This window comes from Lissotriton helveticus, chromosome 11 (genome assembly GCF_964261635.1).
Source record: "Lissotriton helveticus chromosome 11, aLisHel1.1, whole genome shotgun sequence".
NCBI classification, from domain to species: domain Eukaryota; kingdom Metazoa; phylum Chordata; class Amphibia; order Caudata; family Salamandridae; genus Lissotriton; species Lissotriton helveticus.
The window spans coordinates 972398496-972418333 of NC_136072.1; the positions used below are offsets into that span (position 1 = coordinate 972398496).

Consider the following 19838-nt stretch of genomic DNA (forward strand, 5'->3'; position numbering starts at 1 on the left):
GATCACACACACACACATGTATGCATGCCTGTCCCTCAAGGGATTCTAGAAAGTATTATTGATATGCAGCGCAGATCTGTTGTATCCCTACACTTTGTCAAAGGGAGAAATCAACACCTAAATTCATTGCCTAAAAATTGCAATCTGTGACACTTAATGTAAAAAAATACATTTGTAGATTTTAACAGGGTGTGATAGCAGTACACCATTCAAGGCCTATTCCATATACACACAGAGAGGGCTTTGGGTCAGCCCTTTTCTGCCACTGGTCTGTATAGGTGTCATTTATACTCCACTTCCAGGAGCGTACAGCATGTGGCAATTGATCAGCCCTCTTCTGTCATTGGCTCTGTTGCCCTGAGTGATAACATTTGTCTGATCACGTGTGCACATGTGCCTAAAAATGAGTGTGCTTCAAGGCCAAAGCTGTTGCCAGTGCTTGTTATCTAACTTTCATTGGTAATTGGTTGATTTGCTTAGTTGTACATCACATTACACAGTTGTGAAAACAAGCAAGAAAGTGTGCATTCAAACATTCTATTGTTGAACATAAGGAATGATAATTAGAGGGGTACACTACTCTCAAATCTGGGCAGTTAAGTAGTCGACAACACACAAAGCAATTCTTTTCATATTTTAGGGGCACTTTCACAAGTGACAGCAGTGATCTCCTTAACACTTTCGTTGTATCACTAAAAGCACATTTGATACAACATCTTACCTTCTGTTCTACCATTGTGTCATATCTTTTTTTTTGTTAGATTATAGCCCAAATGTTCTTCATGGACAAAGTCTATAATGTTGTCATATAGTGTTTGGAGGGAAACTACTGTCTCTCCTCTATATAATTGCCCCCCATTAAGCTTAGCTAATTCCTGGCCTTCAAGTACTCTTTAAATTCTTCTAGTTAATTGCAATATCTTTTTGGCACCTTATGAAGAATTAACGGGCATATTACCAAGCAATAGCGATAATTATCGCTATTGCTTGGTTAAAGACAAAAATTTACCGCTGAGCTGCGGCGATTTTTATCGCAAATAAACCTTGGTATTACCAAGGTTTATCGCAAATGCGATAAAAATCGGCCGCAATGCATGAATATCGCGGAAAAGTCAGCGATATTCATGCATTACCGAGCTAATGCTCTTAGCCATGTTATCCACCTCCCATTGGATAACATGCCTAAGAACTGCTCAGGGCAGGTGTTAGCTTTTGGAGATATTTGCGCTTAGCGCGAATATCTCCATAAGTTGGTAATAGGAGATAGCGATGTTAGCGACTGTTTCCAGTCGCTAACATCTTGGCACGCCCACTTTTCATGTCATTAGTGATAAATATCACTGACATGCAAAGTGGGGCCCAAGATGGTCGCTATCTCCTACTAGCTGTCGCTAACTGGTGTTAGCGACAGCTAGGTAATAGGGAGATAATTTTATCTCCGCTTTCTTGGCTTTTAAAGCCAAAAAAGCGGAGATAAACCCCCTTGATAATATGCCCCTTAGTTTCATGTGGCTCTACTAAAGTAACATTCACCGGCACAGGATCAAAATGCTGCCGCTAGAGCCATAGTTGGCTTGCCTAGATTCTGTTCTGTCTCTAATGTCCTACGCTCCCTGCATTGGTTGCCGGTGAGGATGAGAATCCAGTTTCAGGTTTTATGTTTGGCCTTCAAAATTCTGAAGGGCACTGCCCCCCAGATCCTGACCAATCTTTTATCTTTATACGTCCCGTCTCGCTCTCTCCGATCTCTGGGCCAGGCTCTCGCCATAGTTCCCCGGTTTAAGCTCTGTCGTGCCGGTGGCCGTTTCTTTCGAGTGAGAGCTGCGGCTATCTGGAACTCTCTCCCGGCTGAGATCCGTCTCCTGGAGGATCTTCTACAGTTTCGTAGGGCTATCAAAACTTTCTTATTTTAACTTCATCCACAGCTGTCTTTCTGCCTCTGTTGTTAGCGGTGTTGTGTTTTCCCTTGTCATGCGCCAGGACGCTCCTTTGCTGGAGCAGCTGTGCGCACGATAAATACCTATAACATAACATAACATCACTCAATTCTTAGGGCTTGAACCCTTCTAAGATGCTTGCCAAAGTAAACTCGCTGCTTGCCTTTCCTTTATCTAGCTTCTTACACAACTGCATGCCGGAATAACCGCCAGTAGCTAAATTCCCAACTACTGGAACATATTCCATTTTGAAATTAAATCTCTGGTCTAAAGTGAAACGGATCTTCACTCAGTGATTGCCGAAGGCACAACATGATGTTTGTCGCCGTGCTAGATGAAGCTGGGGACCACAGCCTCCCTCCAATGAGTGGAAGGAAAGGCATCCCTCTGATCTGAGGGTGACTGATCTTCTCTCACTGATTGCCTTATGTGCAGAGTGTATTTGGCATCAATCATTGCAAAGCCTGCGGCCAGCTGTTTCCTTGGACAAGCATTGTCCAGTACTTAGTGCCATTTAAGGGAATCATTGAGGACTAGCATGCCTATATGTAGAGAGCAGCAAAGTCATTTTTCTGAGGCACGGGCCTGTACTAGTTTACCAGTAGGAACTGTGAGAGTTTTTATTTTCAGATATTGCAAATTACATTGGGAGAAGCAAACTGAAAAAAAAAGAATATTAATGTTATATTCATAGATCAATGCTTCCTAGTTGATGCCAATCATATGTTAATTTGTTTTGACTGTACTTACATACAGTCTATAATTCTGTTTAGGTCTTTGCAATCTCCATTTTATAACTTTCTACCTGATGATGGCAGCTGTGATTATGTCGTAACCACCTCAATTTCTCTCTTAGGGGCCCATTAGGATATCAGGGGGGTCGCCACCGCCTGCCCGCCAAATGTCCCTGGTTCACCCCCGCCATATTAGTATGGAACGGATTGCTGGCCGGGCGGAAAAGGGATTCAATATGGTGGTGGTGCCTTGGAGGCACCGCCATCCATATTAGGATGCATGCGTTTCCATGGTGGAGACTCTGCCATGGAAAGGCATGCGGGAAATCTCAGCATGCTGGCCCCCAGGGGTTGGGTGGGGGTGGGTGACTGCACTAGTGGGTACCGATGGTACCCCCCCATCATTACCATGCACAAGGTGGCAGGCACCGCGCTGTGCCTGTCACTTTGTGCATGGTAATGCACAACATGGGCATTAACATTGCGGTGGGTACTTCTTCACCCCTTCGACACTTATGACGAGATCAGCTCGTCATGAGGCACAGTGGAGCTGTGCTCATGACGAGCTGAGAAACACCCACACATGGCTAATTCCCCTCCTGTGCGGGCATTCCATGGAAGTGGGCGGAGTAGTGACAAGCTCAGTTCGTCATGAGCACAGCTCCATTGTGCAGCATAATGAGCTGGGCTCGTCAGGAGCATCACGGTGCCGCGCGCGGCTCCAATCCCCCCCGCATCGCGGAGTAATTAGCCCCACATGGAAGGGGTTAAAGCACCGCCCGCGGCAATGTTAATGTTGAGGATGCGCCTGCCAGTGGGGCGGGCACATCGTAATTTGCATGGCAGAACCGCCGCAACTTCGGCGGGCGGTCCCATGCTCCGTTGCAGTGGCGGGCCATCGTAATAGACCCCTTAGTTTGCTGAACCAGCGTTACCATGGAGATAGAACAGGTGAGGGGAACAGTTAGATGTTTTCCAAGCAACATTTCAAAAGTTAGAGGATCATTTTAGTGAGAAAGTTAGGGTAGTTTTAGAAAGGTGCAATTCATTTAGAGAGTGGAAGATAAAATGGAATCGTTTAAAGTCATCTGCCATTGTTAGGAGGTTTTTCTAACATGTGTGAGTTTGGACAGCTCTTTACTTACCTTATATGCAACTACCTGTTCCAAAAATCTTAGAAATTAAGATAATCTTTTGACAAATAATCCAAACTTTGAATATGTCCTGAACAGACATAAAGGTATATAACTGACAGCTGATTGTGGAAATGAAATGAATGCACCCATGGACTATTTAGTCTGGGAAGTGGAAGATCAAAAGAAAAGTACAGAGCGTGGCAAAGGGAAGGTTGAAACGTTTGTGCGGTTGGTACGTAGGACATGTAGCCAATAACCCATCTTGCCATGCAAGAATTGGCACCTGTAGAAAGTATAGTAGCAGAAAAGGAGATATGATGAGGAACTTTAAGCACTGCAGGGAAAAGATTAAATAAAATAACGTTATATTATTTATCTCTTTAGCTGATGATGATGCTAGCGAGCCTTTAGTTTTCCTGTGGTCAAGTCTGAGTGGATAAAACCTGGTAAGATTACTAAGGATTCTGTTCTCTATTGCACGTCAAGCATGCCAGCGACTCACTCACAAAAATTCTACTATCACTTTGAGCTTTCTTGGTTTATGATAAGCCTCCCATAACTAGGGCACATTCAGTAATATACCCTACTCGTATGGCCGTAACCACCTGCCATTATCACCCGGTTCTTCCTATGGTTCTCAGCATGTCTATTTTTACAAATGGGTTCCGCCTATTTAGTTCACCAGGAATGTTTGCTTTTGATTACCTGTTTTTTTACATTTACTGTGGGTGAGTCTCAATACCCGAGTCTCATGCATGGTAATTTCATTGTATGTGGACTGAGCGTCTTTATCGCCAGTGTCTGCCTTTTAAGATAAGGACACTGTGGTGCAGTGAGGGTAAGGGGCACTGGGCTGGTTACTTGTGAACATGTTTAGGGGTTGCGCGTTAGAGACTACCGTTGTTCACAACCCAGAGGCTGCACACAGGTATCATGCCTCTAGCTGTTTTAAAATGCAAATTCAACCTGCCAAAATAGCCCTTTTTGACGAGCCTAAACCTTCCTTTTAAATATTGATGTCACCCCTAGGCAGGCCTTATTGCCTATAAAGGCAGAGTATATGGTATTTAAAAGTGTGACATATAAAAGTTAATGTTGAACATATCCTTACAGTGAAATATCCCAATGGGTAATTCCACTTTGGCGATGTGGGCTGCTTCATAGGAAACAATGTGCTACATTGTTACATTTGAAAAATGCTGAATACGGATTGGTAGCAGAAGGGTAATTAATCTAAGAACTAATTTTTATACCAACCAAATAAAAATCTAATTTAATGGCAAAATCTAATTGTGTCTACCTCTAGAGCAGAAGGCACTTTTAAAAACTTGCCATTTTTCAGCTAAAGCATTCAATTGTCACCTGGCAGATGGATGGCTTCCCTTTGGTAAAATATGCAGCCAGACTGAGGACAAAGGTCTTGGGTGTGGCAAGGTGCTGGCTTTCCCTTGACAGGATGGTATTGGGGCTGTGCCGAAGGACTACTTAATCTTTAAAGTGGCTTACACTGTCACAAGCAGATGAGCCTCACACCAGGCCTTACTGCTTTCTTTGTCCTACTAGCCAGCTTGGCTCTAAACCCAGCCAAAGGGGAGCTGCTCTAGAATTGGTTAGGAGTGACCACAAGAGAGGGTTATCCCCTTGTAAAAAATTGAGTTATGGTTGAGGAGGTGGAAACCTCACTCAAGCAACAACCACAATCTTTGTCAGGGTTAACCATAAAAGTCACTTAAAACTGTGCTTAACCTGTGGTTAGCTTGGCACATAAGCAGTCAGGCTTAGCTGAGAGGCAAAGTGTAAAGTATTTATGAAGCACACAATCAGTAATAAAGTGAAAACACAGGACAAGGAAAATACGAAACCAGTTAGACAAATAGAACACATTTCAATAAATCCCATGAGACCACAATGATAAAATCGAATCAGTAAAACATATTTGGAGGCTAGAATCCCTACTGAAAATGTCTCTGGTGACTGGAACTCACCACCAGGAGAAGAATGAGCCCAAGATCAAGATAGTCGACACAATGGGGCCTCACTTATGTACCTTGCCATTTGGCAATGCCAAGCGGCAAAAATGAGAAGTCACCTGATGACTCTTATGCACTAAGGACTTTGGCTGCAGCTGACCATCAGGACTAGATGGGTCTTTCCTGGATATGTGGCGTTGGCCCCCTGATTCTCTCTGAGGACCAGCGACGAGAAGATCTGGAGTCCACTGCCACCCCAAGTGCATTGCAAGACAGGCAGGGGACTCTGAAACTTGTAAATGTGGGCAGGGGCATGCTCTGTGGAATGGCAGTGAAGGGGCTGCACAAGAAGTCCCACAAGCAGGAGACGTGCATCAGAAGCTAGGAGAAGAGAAGCCTGATGTAAGGAGCCAGTAAAACCAGCTTCCTGCAAAGTGCTTCCAGAGGCATGGATGCCTGTTGCAAATGTTCTTGAAGGCTAGAGTTTGCCACCAGGAGCAAAATGTGCCAAAGATTTGTATAATCGGACCAATGGAGCCCGAGTTATGCACCTATAAATGTTTTCCCATTTTAACATGTCTAAATGGAAATGGAGCATATGGGGCATCTGCTGCTACTTCCTGAGTTACCTATGGGGTTTGCTGAGCTCAGACGTCTGTGCAGTTTTATAGATATTAATTCTGCCAGAGAGGGGGCATGCCTGGGTCATCCTCCCCAGACTCAATCTCAGCCCAGAGATAGCATCCTACTGGACTGGCACATTTAATATTGTCCTGAGGACCCCATAACTTCGAGACCAACAACATGAAGAGAAGATGCTGCCAATCCCCTTGCTTGTGCCTGGGGGAAGTGGAGAAGCCAGCACCTGTAGAAGCCTTCCTGCAAGAATAAATGCAGTGAAAGGAGCACACAGCTCCTGGGTCTGCATGAAACAGTTATGGCCAAGCAGGAAGCTGTCCAGCCTGCATGAGAGTAGCCTCCCCGCGCTGCCCTTATGGAGTGGATGGCTGCGGGTGTGCCTGGTGGGACCTGGTCACCCTTCCTCCCAAAAGAAAACAAAATGATGTGTGATCAGAGGCCATGCACATAAAAATAACTGCAGGTGAACCTGCTACTTAAATATTCATTTTTGTTCGCCTGGGAACTGCTCATAATGCCCCATTTGGGTTTCCTGCATCCCTGCTTGCCTGTGGTGCCCCATGGAAGGGCAGGGGCACCACCAACAAAATATTAATGTCTTAGGGGGTGCTGAAAAGGTGCAACAGAATCCCCCTAAAGTGTTTATGGATTCACTGACCATTTGTCTCCCAGGTCACAGGATGCCTGTTTTCTCAAGCACTAGCTAGGCTTCGGTTTTTGCTGCAGCTCAGGAGTATAGGGACCTCTAGTGGGTAGTCATTTTGCAGCATTTTATGTGGCTAAAGTGGGAAAAAAGACTTGAAAACATGTTGTTTCTGATTTGCAATGTTTTATTCCAAATACTTTATTGATAATGATTGATGGTGAACAAAGCCATGTTTTTATTCATAATTAATGTATTTGAATGTGCTTTTGTATTCCATTGGTTTCAAACCTGAATCCTAACGCAATTATTGTTTAAATAATGCAGTGGGCCCTTCTGCCGCACAGCTCCAACAGTGTGCCAGTGCCTCATCCCCCTTACTGCTGCTCTGAGTGTGAGTTCGATCCTGCTGTGCCCCCTGATCTCTGCTGTCTGTCTGCTGTGCCCCTGTAGCTGGGTTTATTGTTGTCACTGTTTTGTGCTCTTTTGTGCATTTTTTCCTGTTTTGTACTTCGTTTTGCCTTTCTTGCCCTTGCGTCCTGCTCGTCTCTCCCCCTCCCCCCTTTTTCTCTTCTGTACCCTCTGCCGATCCCGCCGCTGCTCCCCTGTGGCCCCGCCCCCTCGCCGTCCATTTGCCGCCCCGCACCCGCCTCCCAGCTGCTCCTCTCTTCTTCCCCGCCTTAAATGGCCGCCGCTGCGTGGTAGTGAGAGCGACCCCCTGACCCTGCTTACAGGCCAGGTCGCTCCCCTCCTGCCGCACAACTCCACCTGTGTACCAGTGCCTCTCCCCCCTCGCTGCCGCTCTGAGCGTGAGTTCGATCCTGCTGTACCCCCTGATTGCTGCTGTCTGTCCGATGTGCTCCTGTAGCTGAGTTTATTGCTGCCACTGTTTGTGCTCTTTTGTGCATTTTTTCCTGTTTTGTACTTCGTTTTGCCTTTCTTGCCCTTGCGTCCTGCTCGTCTCCCCCGCTCCCCTGCGGCCCCGCCCTCTCGCCGTCCATTCGCCGCCCTGCTCCCACCTCCCAGCTGCTCCTCCCTCCCTCCCCGCCTTAAATGGCGACCGCTGCTCCAGAGGCAAGCCCGTCTGCTCCCGTCCGCACCTGGACTGCGCCCAGTGCCAGAACCCCTGGACCCCACGACCGCCACGACGCCAGACTCCGGTACGACGCCAGCACCCAGCACTCTCCACACACTCAACGCCGGGCGACACCACACCTGCATCCAGGCAGCCCTGAAACACATCCAGGGACCCTTCTCCTGCTGCAACTGCAGCTTTACCTGCGACAGAGCCGCCAAACCACCAAAGACTGGACTCAATCACCTCCGCTGCATACTCTCCAACACCCGCACCTCACGCAAACATGCCGACGAGCTCTGGGACCTGCTCGACACCTCCTCCCCAGACGTCGCCTTCTTGACCGAGACCTGGTGGAACGACTCCTCGGCACCCGACATCGCCATAGCCGTCTCGGACGGCTACAAAATCTCCCGCAGAGACCGCACCAATGGAATAGGAGATGGAATAGCCATCGTCCACAAATCCTCCCTCAAGGTCTCTAAACACTCAGAGCAACCCTCAACATCGCCGAACGCCTGCACTTCCGGATCCACACCGACCCCAACACCACCCTCAGAGGAACCCTCAACTACAGATCCCCCGGACCCTGACCACAGTTCAGCTACTCCATCGCCGACCTCGTCAGCACCCACGCACTCACTTCCATGGACTACATCCTCCTCTGAGACCTGAACTTCCACCTCGAGAACAACACCAACGCCAACTCCGCCACCCTGATTGCCAACCTCGCCAACCTCAGCCTCAGACAACTGGTCAACACACCCACCCACGCTGCCGGCCACACGCTCAACCCCATCTTCTCCACATGCACCCACATCTCCTTCGACCACACCACTAAACTCCACTGGACCGATCAACCCTGCATCCATTTCACCTACAAGAAACCCACCACGCACCATTGCACACAACAGCTGCCCCACCGCTGTTGGAGCAAAGTCCCCGAAGACCAGCTGGCCAACATCCTCATCCAGAACCCGTCCACCGACCCCAACGACCCAGACACCGCCGCCCGCAACTTCAGACAATGGATCGACCAGTGCGCCAACACCCTCGCCCCACTCAAGAAACCATCCAACAGCCGCACCAGCAAGAAAGCCGCCTGGTTCACCGAAAAGCTCCAGACCTCCAAACGAACAGCCCGGAAACTAGAGACGAAATGGCTGCACCAACGAACATCAGACAGCTACGCAGCCCACAAGGACGCCACCCTCAGACATCACCACCTCATCAGATCAGCCAAGAGATCGTCCTTCTAAGCCCGCCTGGACAGCAACACACACAACAGCAAAGAACTCTTCAGCATCGTCAAGGAACTCTCCAACCTCAGCGCCAACACCAACGACATCCCGCCCTCACAAGAACTGTGCGGCTCACTGGCCACCTTCTTCCCCCACAAGATCGCTGACATCCATGACAGCTTCAACACCATGCGGTTAAAGAAAAAGGGGGTAACCCTGTGTCCCTCAGAACCTGGGTAATTAATGGTTAAACAAAAAAGTGGTTCTGTTGGGTAAAACAAAATTTCTTTTGACACTGCTATTAAATGCAATCTAAGATGGAAGCTCTCATATACACATTGTTTTCAGAACTAAATGTTTAACAAAATAGTCATAAGATCTACTGACTTGTTGTACTGTATCTTTTTATCAGAATTACATCATTCAAAGATGATTTACAGTAAATGGGTAGACTGTCAGCATAAGTGGCATGGTGCAGTTCAGTGACAATTGTATTTAGTGCTAAAAAAGTGAAAGATATATACAGTATAAACGATTTCATATATAGAGATATATATATATATATATATATATACAAGGGTTTCAGTGGCCAGCTACTGATTTATAGCCAATGATTCCTATCCTTCCTGTTGGAATCCTGGTTGTGCTGGATCTAAAGACAAGCGTCGACGTTTTGACCCTATGGTGCCACAATCGGTGGTCACAGCGGGTCTTTTTGAAGACAGAAGTAGGGGGGGTGGGTTGACAGTCTGCTCTAATTTATTTGCAGACTGTCAACCCGCCTCCCCTACTTCTGTCTTGAAAAATACCTGCTGTGACCACCAATTGGGGCACCATAGGGTCTAAACGTCGACACTTGTCTTGAGGTCCAGCACGACCAGGATTCCAAAAGGAAGAATAGGAATCCTTGGCTATAAATCAAGATGCCGGAATCCAAGAGAAAGCCCTGGACTGGACCACATCCTTCCTCTCCGGGAGAACCCAGAGCGTCCGCCTCCACCCCTGCTGCTCCGAAGCCACCAACATCATCTGCGGCGTACCCCAGGGCTCTTCCCTCAGCCCGACGCTGTTCAACGTCTACATGGCCCACGTCGCCCGCCAACACGATCTCAACATCATCTCTTACGCCAATGACACCCAGCTGATCCTCTCCCTCACCAAGGACCCGCACACAGCAAAAACCACCCTCCATGAGGGAATGAAGGCCATCGCCGAATGGATGAGGAGCAGGCGACTGAAGCTGAACTCGGACAAGATGGAGGTCCTCATCCTCGGATCCTTCCCCTCAGCCTGGGACGACTCCTGGTGGCCAACCATGCTAGGAACAGCACCGAAACCCACCGACCACGCACGCAACCTGGGAATCATCCTCGACTCGTCTCTCTCCATGTCAAAGCAGGTCAACTCCGTCTCCTCCTCCTGCTACAACACCCTCCGCCTGCTCCGCAGGATCAACAAGGAGATCCCCACCGAAACAAGAAGAACTGTGACCCAGGCCCTCGTCAGCAGCAGACTGGACTACGGCAAAGCACTCTACACAGGTATCCCGGCCAAATACCTGCAACAACTGCAACGCATCCAAAACGCCTCCACTTGACTGATCCTCAATGTCCCATGCCGCAACCACATCACCCCCCACCTGAGAGACCTACACTGGCTCCCTGTCGAACAGCTACTCACCCACGCACACAAAGCCCTCCACAGCACCGGAACAGCCTACCTCAACGGCCGACTCAGCTTCTACACCCCCTCCCACCAGTTCGGGTCCACCAGCCTCGCCCTCGCCGCTGTCCCCCGCATCCAATGAATGACTGCCGGCGGCAGATCCTTCTCCTTCCTTGCCACCAAAACCTGGAACACCCTCCCCACCCACCTATGGCAGACCAAAGACCTGCTCACCTTCGGAAGACTCCTCAAGACCTGGCTCTTCGAGCAGTAGCAACACCCCCTCCCATCATCGCCTTGAGACCCTCACGGGTAAGTAGTGCGCTTTATAAATACAATGATTGATTGATATATATTGATGTGGTGACTCATTGGCAAAGCCAATTGGCTTGCCTTGTATTATAACATAGTGACCCCTAACAAAGTTAATAGGCTTGCCTTATATATTGATATGGTGACCCCAACAAAGCCAGTAAGCATGCCTTATTTAAAATTACACCCTCCTATATACTGTAATGTTCCATCTGGTACTGGTGGGGGAGTTTTATGATTTTATGGCGGGGTTGGGGACATAGTCCAGCAGGGGTCAAATGGAATATCAGAATGTGCCAAAGGTACTTCAATCATGTGATGTATATATCTGTACGTTAATGGTTAGGATTTAAAAGTGTGTGTGTAATTAATGTGGTTTTCCATTTTCAAAGAAAAACCACTGACTGGACAATATTTTATTGAGTGTTGTTATTGTGTTTCCGGTGAATGGTGATTACTAGCCCAAATTACCTCCCCTGAGTAGGCTCTGGACTGCTCTGCTGTGCTACCCTGAGAAAGTCAAGCGTTACTATGTGGTGCCTGGTTCCTAGTGAGGAGTCACTGTGGACCTATTGTTTGTGCAGAGCTCACATGCTGTATAGCTAATAACCCATTTTCTTACATTTGCCTTATATTATGATGTGGTGACCCCTTGACAAAGCCAGTAAGCCTGCTGTATTTAAAAATGAAACACCTTTACATTGTGATGCTGCATCTAGTAAAGGTGGAGGCATTTTGATTTTGGGTGGTCATGACTCAGTAGGAGTCAAATGTGATTTAAGAATTTCACCAAAGGTATTTTCATCTGAGTGTTATTGTTGCATGCCAGCAAACATGCAGTAAGGAGATAATTGTGGACCTATTACTTGCACAGGACTCACATCCTGCAAAACTAATAGCCCAATGTCTGTTCTCCACAAAATTAGAAAAATATATGGATTGCTAGCTCGCATGGATCTCCCCTGTGCAGCACTGTAAATGCTATGTAGCAGTGCAAGTTAGATCTTGCTTGTATTTAAGCCTGAATGATGCCTGCAACTATGCACAGGTAATTCCCCCCAGAAAGACTTGCTGAGTGACCAAAAAGTCCTTAAAAGGTAACAAACACTAACAGTAGGTAATTTTAAAGGCGAGCTGAACCCCTTCCATTTTTATAAATTGATGCCAAATTGACGGCTGTTCTGAATAAGCTGCAAAAGGTGTTATTCAAGCAGTTGTTGAAAATGTGTTCTTAGTGCAATCATCCATTGCTTATGAAAGAAGTGCCTCAATTGCTGTACAGAAAGGGCTGTTAAAGCAAAGTAATACTTTGAAAATTCCAATCATGGAAACATTATAATTTAACAATACTAGTATTGCAAACACAGAACCTTTACAGCTCGGGTATTTGTGAAACGTTAATAGTTTTCGCTGTTATTGTAGACTTATTGTAGACATACCTGAACCTAGAATTAATATGAATGCACATGTTTTAGACATAGATTCGAAAATGATGCTAGTACGTATAGAAGAAATGCATTATTGCGCATTTGATCAGTTAATAATTTAGAGAATGAAGGTCCACTGCTTTTTTATTCATGCTAATAACCATGTGATGCTGGCACCATTAGTATCCCTCAGCTCCTAATTTAGTTAATTAGAAATTTTGTGTTATTTTCTTTGGTTTTAATGGCCTTACTGCACTAAAATAGTCAAAGGCAGAAACTGAGATTATCTAGTTTTCCTTCTAGTTGTTCTCTTTGTTTATCTTTTCCTCAGCTATTGGAAGCAGATGTCTTAATCCAGAGGTCATATCATGGTTCCATTCTGTGTAAATTCACAGAAGTGAGCAATGAGCCTGATTTGAATCAATTCCCGTATCTGAAGTGCACACACAACTTGGTAGCCCTGTGAGTTAGAACATTAGGTTTAAACATTACACTCAAAAACAATACTCTGCAACAACTGCTTTCTGTTTCTGAGAAATACTCTACAGCTTATGTATTATATTGCAGAGTTACAGGGGTAGGGAAACCACCACAGATACTGCGAAAATAACATGAGCACCTTTATAGGACAGAATCATGATGAACACGTGGGGCCATACCATGAACACTGTACACAGTCATAGGAGGAAGCTGCACACCTTGCTTCAACAAATTGTGCTACATCTAACACATACTCTAACATAGCCTTATAGCCCGGTGAAGCGGGCTATACAGACCATTAAAGGCTCGCTCCAGCTTCCTACAAGGGAGCGGGACTTTAATGCTGGTATAGCCCAGCTACAGAGGGCTATAAGGCTATTAGAACATTCTACTACTAGAGGGCAGAATGTTCTATCAAATAAAACAAAGGCCTCATGGAACCCAAGGGGGTTGAAATCCCCTAGGGTGCCATGAGACCTTTGTTCACGGCAACAGTTGTGAACGACAACATTGGACTGTTGGAGCTCTGGGCTTCTACTTGCCTTTAGAAGCCAGGAGCACTCTATTGTTTTAAATGAAACTGCCAACATTCCAATGTTCTAATAACAGTTAGTGTATGATCTTCAGATAGCACAGCTCTAAACAAAGAGTAGAGATGACCGATCTGTTTACAATCTCTACTGTCTAGAGTGATTAACTAACTCTCTACATTACCTGATGAGTGCATGCACATGATTTAGGTAGTGGATTTCATTGAAAAAACTCCCCTCCCCAAATCTCTACCCAGAATAGTTACATCTTTAGTTAAAGCTTTAACCTAGTCTTAAATGTATTACAAAACTGCATTACTCGGGGTCTAGCAGAGATCAAGGAAAAACTTATATCACCTTACATCCGTCTGGTAAACAAACATTTTAAAGAGACAGATGACATTTGAGTGGTGCGGCACTCCCACTCAAGGATGGTAATAAAGGACCTGCTATAACATACCTTTGCATAATGGTTCCGTGTCATTCCAATATGGACCTCTCATGTTGATGCACTCGATAATCGCAGGGCCCTGTTCCAAGGAGTGACCAGGGTCACAGGTGAACTCAACAGTTGTTCCTATGTTGTAAGTTGGATCTGATGTTGTAAAATTGCCATTTTGTATGTATGGCTCATAGCAATGGCCACGTTCGAAAGCTGAAAGGGTAATGGGAAGGGGCATTATTGCATTTCCTGTGACAAAAATCACTCTACTGCATTGATACAATGGAGTTTAAGGTGATCATTCAAAAACACAATCACATAATTGAAATACTAAGGTAAAGCATTGTGGTAACTTTGGGCCATTGTCCATTCTGATCACCTGGGAACAAAACAGAATACTGGCACTGGCCTTCAGGATATATTGCTTGATGCACACACAGAAGTTGTATTTGGTGACTATCCAATGCATTTTGTGTTCACATGATCAGTCACATCTGTTTTACATCTTACATCATCACTGAGGTACAATGTGTTGAAGTTACTTGGGAGAAGGTTTGGGTGAGTTAGAGGAGAACATTTAATTATAAAATGATGCACACATAGACTAACTCTGTGGAATTTCTTTTAGGTAATATTCCAATACAAAAGAAATACTTTTCACCCCTTTCCTGTCCCCTGGCAAAGAATGAGTACTAACATCGACTGTATTAAATTCTATGTGTATGGGTACATATCTGCTGGCCCTGGTTGTGTGACTATGATTCTAAGATGCAAGATAAAAAGATGATGAAGGAAGTTGTTAACTGCCATGTTGACTTGGCAAGTGTACCTACTTAGCAGGCCCTAACTTTCCCTTTTCTTACATTTAAGACATTCCAATGGTTGGCCCAAGGTACCGCCCTGGGAAGGGTGCAGTTTATGTGAAAGGTAGGACATGTACTGGTGTGTGTGACATGTCTTGATAGTGAAATACTGCCAATTCCGTTTTTTCACTATTGAAAGGCTATCTTGCCCCATATGATAGAATGGGAAATGCTTTGTAACATCTTACAAGTGTAACTTCCCATTGGAACAAGATAGAGAAGTAAAGTTTAGGCTCTCTGGTATCAGAATTTAATAAAACATATTTTAGTAAAGAGAGTTCTTAAATTGTGTGTTTGAAAATGCCACTTTTAGAAAGTTTTTCTTGTTTAACTATTCTGTGTGCCTCTCCCTGTTTGTGTATTGACTGTCTGGTTTTGGAGTGACTGGGCTGGGGATGTGCCTTCACTGTAGACAGCCACTGGGGGGGAGGGGTGTTGAGATGTGCCTGGCCCTTCCTGGATGACTGAGAGCTGAGCTGAATAGACTTTGGCTGAATTTAGAGTAGTGTGAGGAAATTCCCTTGCACCTCTACAGGGCCTGCCTCCCTTGCACAATGCTCTCCCCAACCCCCTGTAGCGCGCATCACGGACTTGTTAAGATTTGTTCTGTATAACAGAAGATGAACACATGCTGGCTTTTTTTCACTTTATTTTTTCACCTTGCTACACCTCGTTTTTTCACGTCGTTTTCACTGGATAACTAATGAGCACTGGCTTCATCGATGAGTTCAACCGATATAGGTACAATAGATGATACCATACACTCTTTCACTTCACTATCTGCTGTATTAATTCCATTTGTTTTTTCCTATGAATCCTCATGTATGATATATTGTTTTATTTGTAGAACCCAGTTCCCTGATGAAGGCTAATAAGTAGCCGAAATGCATTGGACAATGCCCTGGGTATAAAGGCTGGTTGCCATAATTATGATTTGAATTGAATGGATATAACCAAAAGCAATGGGTTACACAGAATGAACCAAAAGAATAAAAGTATTCTGGAACACAGAGTGAATTGATTTTGGACTTCATTTGGAACTTTATGTTGAAGAACTTTTACAACCCATTTGGGATAGAGCTGTGACTAGGGGACGTCACCCAAATAAGGGGCACGCTACTTTGATTATATTTTGTACTCTGCAACGGAGAGTACACCCTAGAGCACCCAACAACGGACAAAACTCTGATTAACCTAGAGTGTAAGTGTGATACAATATACCTAAATGAGGAGGCAGAATACATTGCGTTGATCACAGTAGGGCACTGAGCCTGGAATGTAAAATTCTACTGCTTCAAGTTGACGATTTGTGGCTGTTATATATGATATGTTTTTGGCTAAGTGGTTGAAGTTATTGTGAGTGCGTGTTTTATGCTATGCAGCCTTTTGTGAGCCACACATACTTAGTGGATACACAAACAACATTAATTTGTCAACACACTAGTTGCGCCTCTTTGGCTATTGTCTGGAGCAGATGTTAAAGAAGGCACCAATCAAAATATGATGGCTGTTTATTAATATTTTTGTTCCTGTTCTACAGTTGTGTGTGTATTTTTCCCGTTGTCACCTCTCTTAAACTCCTTCCATATTTAGCATCACATTGACTGTGCTCTGCATGCTCTTTACTTGCTTATAACTGGTGTAAGGTTGTGTGTTTCTATTGAGTCCATCTCAATATTTGTAGTTGGAAAAGGAGACAATACTACTCCCTCCTCTAGGTACTCTCAATATGCCATGTTGGCTCAGTATTTTTAAAGATTGTAAAAAAGTCTGATGTTTTGAACTTCCTGTCTAACACTGAATTTGTATGCATTTACTTCCTGTTGCTCTTTGTTGAATTTTAAAACTCCTTTGTGTTTTCCTTTGAGATAAACAATGTAGAAATAATATTGCTTCGTTTTTGAGCACTACTACTAGTTGAGTAATTCATGAGTTAGATTTACTCTAGTATGGCCTAGGGGGTAACATCTACTGTGGGAGTGTAATAAACATTAGCTGGTACAGTAAGCAGTTTATGTTGTGATGTGAGAACAGTGCTCATGCTTGCCTGAACCTCATGTACCCTATATATTACTGTGGCAGTTTGAATACCCTCGTTGTGGATCCTTAGAGAGTGAAGCTTAATTCTCTATCTTTAGAGTGTCCACTAACATTTGTAATATCATGGGTGCATTACTTAATTAATCAGAACAGATTGGTCAGTGAAATGCAGTCTCCAATGTCTTGAAGTTCTCTTGCAAGCATGTTATCATATGGGCTTATAGCCTGCTGCCAAGGGCTATATCGATTGTTTAAGGCTCTCACCCTTGTTATAGCCCGAGCCACCACTGAGTTTAATAACTGATATAGCCCGATGTAGAACAGTTATAAGGCTATTATAACATTCCACCCAAAATGGGTAGACTGTTTTAACTTAAAAAGAAAGAAACAGAAAGACAAAGATTGGAATGTTGGAGCTCCGGGCATATGCCAGCCTATAAGCCCAAACCTACTCCTTTGTCTTCAAAGGAGATCTCAAAATTCTAAAGTTCTAATTGAGTTTAAATTCAGCAATTTATTATCCCTACCATCCAATGGTTTTACTAAGAACTGAACCTATGATTGATTCAACAGAACAGATAAAATTAACTGGTAGAGCAGCTGTTATCTAAGGCCTGGGGGGAGTTCGCGGACTTCTACTTCTCCGAACTCCGTGAAATGCTGGATAATCACCACGTGCTCCATGGAGTTCTACCAGCAGTGGAGTCTAATAAGTCACGATGCCCACACTGATTTTTAGCGCTGGGGGTTTCTCCTGTGCGAAAGGCACTAGAGATTGCGCCAGAGGGCGCTGCTGCTGCTTTCTGCTGCTTGAGTAGACATTCTACTCGAGTGTCAACTTCCACAACATGAGCAGCAGATTTCTCAACGTAAGTGGTCATGACCTGGTTCGACTGCCTGCAATGAGAAATCATGCCGGGAGGAGGTCTACCACGTGATTTATTCTTGTAACCACTGGCCAACTTAATATTGGCGAGGCGCTCAAGAGAAAAACTCCGCTCCATGTCACTTCGCAGAGTTTTGCGGAACTCCGCGTGGAGTGGGCAAAACTCTGTGAACTTCACCAGCGGAGCGCAATTCTGCACTCACCCCTACTTTTATCACATATCTCTGTGGCAGGCAGAATATTGTGAGACCGACATAGTGGGAACCTCAATTTAAATGTTCCCCTTCTATACATTTAAGTATGTTTTCTTGCTGAATGCTTTAAAAAAAATCTATTTATTGATTTTATTCAAAACAGATACTTGCAGACATTGAAATAACTTGACATCACTTATTGGATGACATCTAATGGAATATGCTACACAATAGTGCTCATAGACACTCGCAAACATCCTTACATGTGAATAACTATATGCATATACAATATGATATAAAATACAATGCTTATTAGCCTAAGAGGGTAATGAGGAACTGAAAGAGAAATCGAACTTCAAATCACATAAAATAACTAAGTTCAATATCGCCAGTCCCGCATGTCAACCCATCCGGCCTCACCTCTCCAATCCTACCCATGGGTGATAACGGCAATTGCCTCCAGAAGGGTAACGATTGACAGATGGATGTGAGTGCCTTACCAAGTTTACCATCCACCAGATCTTTCTCCAAATGGTTGACATGGACCCCTAGGTACTTAAATGTATTGTAAGCCAAGCCCATGGTAGTGGTAAGCATATCTTCGGGTCCCACATAGGTGCTAGTGTCTGCAACAGAGAAAAATGGCACAACTTCCCCCTGTTGATGTGAAGTCTGAATACCTGACCAAAATCATCCAGAGCTGACATAATTGCCGGCATTAGCAATGAGTATGCCTTCAAATAAATCGTAGTATTGTCTACATACATGGAGACTATCTGAGAGCAGTCCGTGTTCTAGTATCCCCATGCAATCCGCGCTCCCTGAGCATACAGGCTAATGGCCCATGGCCAAGGCAAACAATAATGGAGACATGGGAAATGCCTATCTAATTCTGCGTTCAGCAGGGAAACTGTCTGAAATAAATTCACCAGGGCACACCCTGACCATGAGAGCAGCATATAGGACCTGCATCCATGTACAGAAATCCAGGCTGAACCCTGGTTTCCACAGGACACCCTGTAGATAAGTCCATCCCAGAGTGACAAATGCATTCTCTATATCTAAAAATGCTATCCAACCCTGTGTGGCCGACCTATGTGCCCAATCCATGACACTAAGTAATCAACAGATATTAAGGAATGAGATTCAACCCAGAATTAATCCATTTTGGTCATGATGAATCACCCTGTGCACCATCGGGGTCAGTCTATTCGCCAAGACTTTTTACAACACTTTATGATTAAAATTGAGGAGAGAGATAATTGATGATAAGATGCCACTGCCAGAAGGTACCTCCTTATCTTCGGGAGTACAGAGATCAGGGCTACTCGCATGGTCTCTGGTAGGCTACTCAATTCCTTGGCATGCTTGTACAGCGCCAAAAGGGCACAATATGTGGCATAAAATGTAATAGGTAGCCAATCAGTGGCAGGTGTTTTGCACCTGCAGTATGTTAAATGGCTAATGATATCTCCTCGAGGGTCAAAGGATCATCCAACTTCTGTGCTAGTAAAGGTTCTCTAGAGGTAAATAGGCAAGAACTGCCTCTGCCTTCATGTCTGGAGGGGCTCAATATTACCCATGTAATAACATTTGAGCTAACTGGGACTTGATATGGGGCCTG

At 44.9% G+C, this 19838-nt stretch overlaps 1 protein-coding gene across 2 annotated transcripts in view; it reads right to left on the bottom strand.

Moving 5' to 3' along the window:
* Nucleotides 1-19838, bottom strand: part of SEZ6L (seizure related 6 homolog like) — a 1424144-nt gene that overhangs the window by 511423 nt on the left and 892883 nt on the right. For both annotated transcript variants that reach the window (XM_078667320.1, XM_078667319.1), the window contains exon 8: nucleotides 14250-14444. In XM_078667320.1, coding sequence (XP_078523446.1) covers nucleotides 14250-14444 — 195 coding nt within the window. The remainder of the gene's footprint in view (nucleotides 1-14249; nucleotides 14445-19838) is intronic.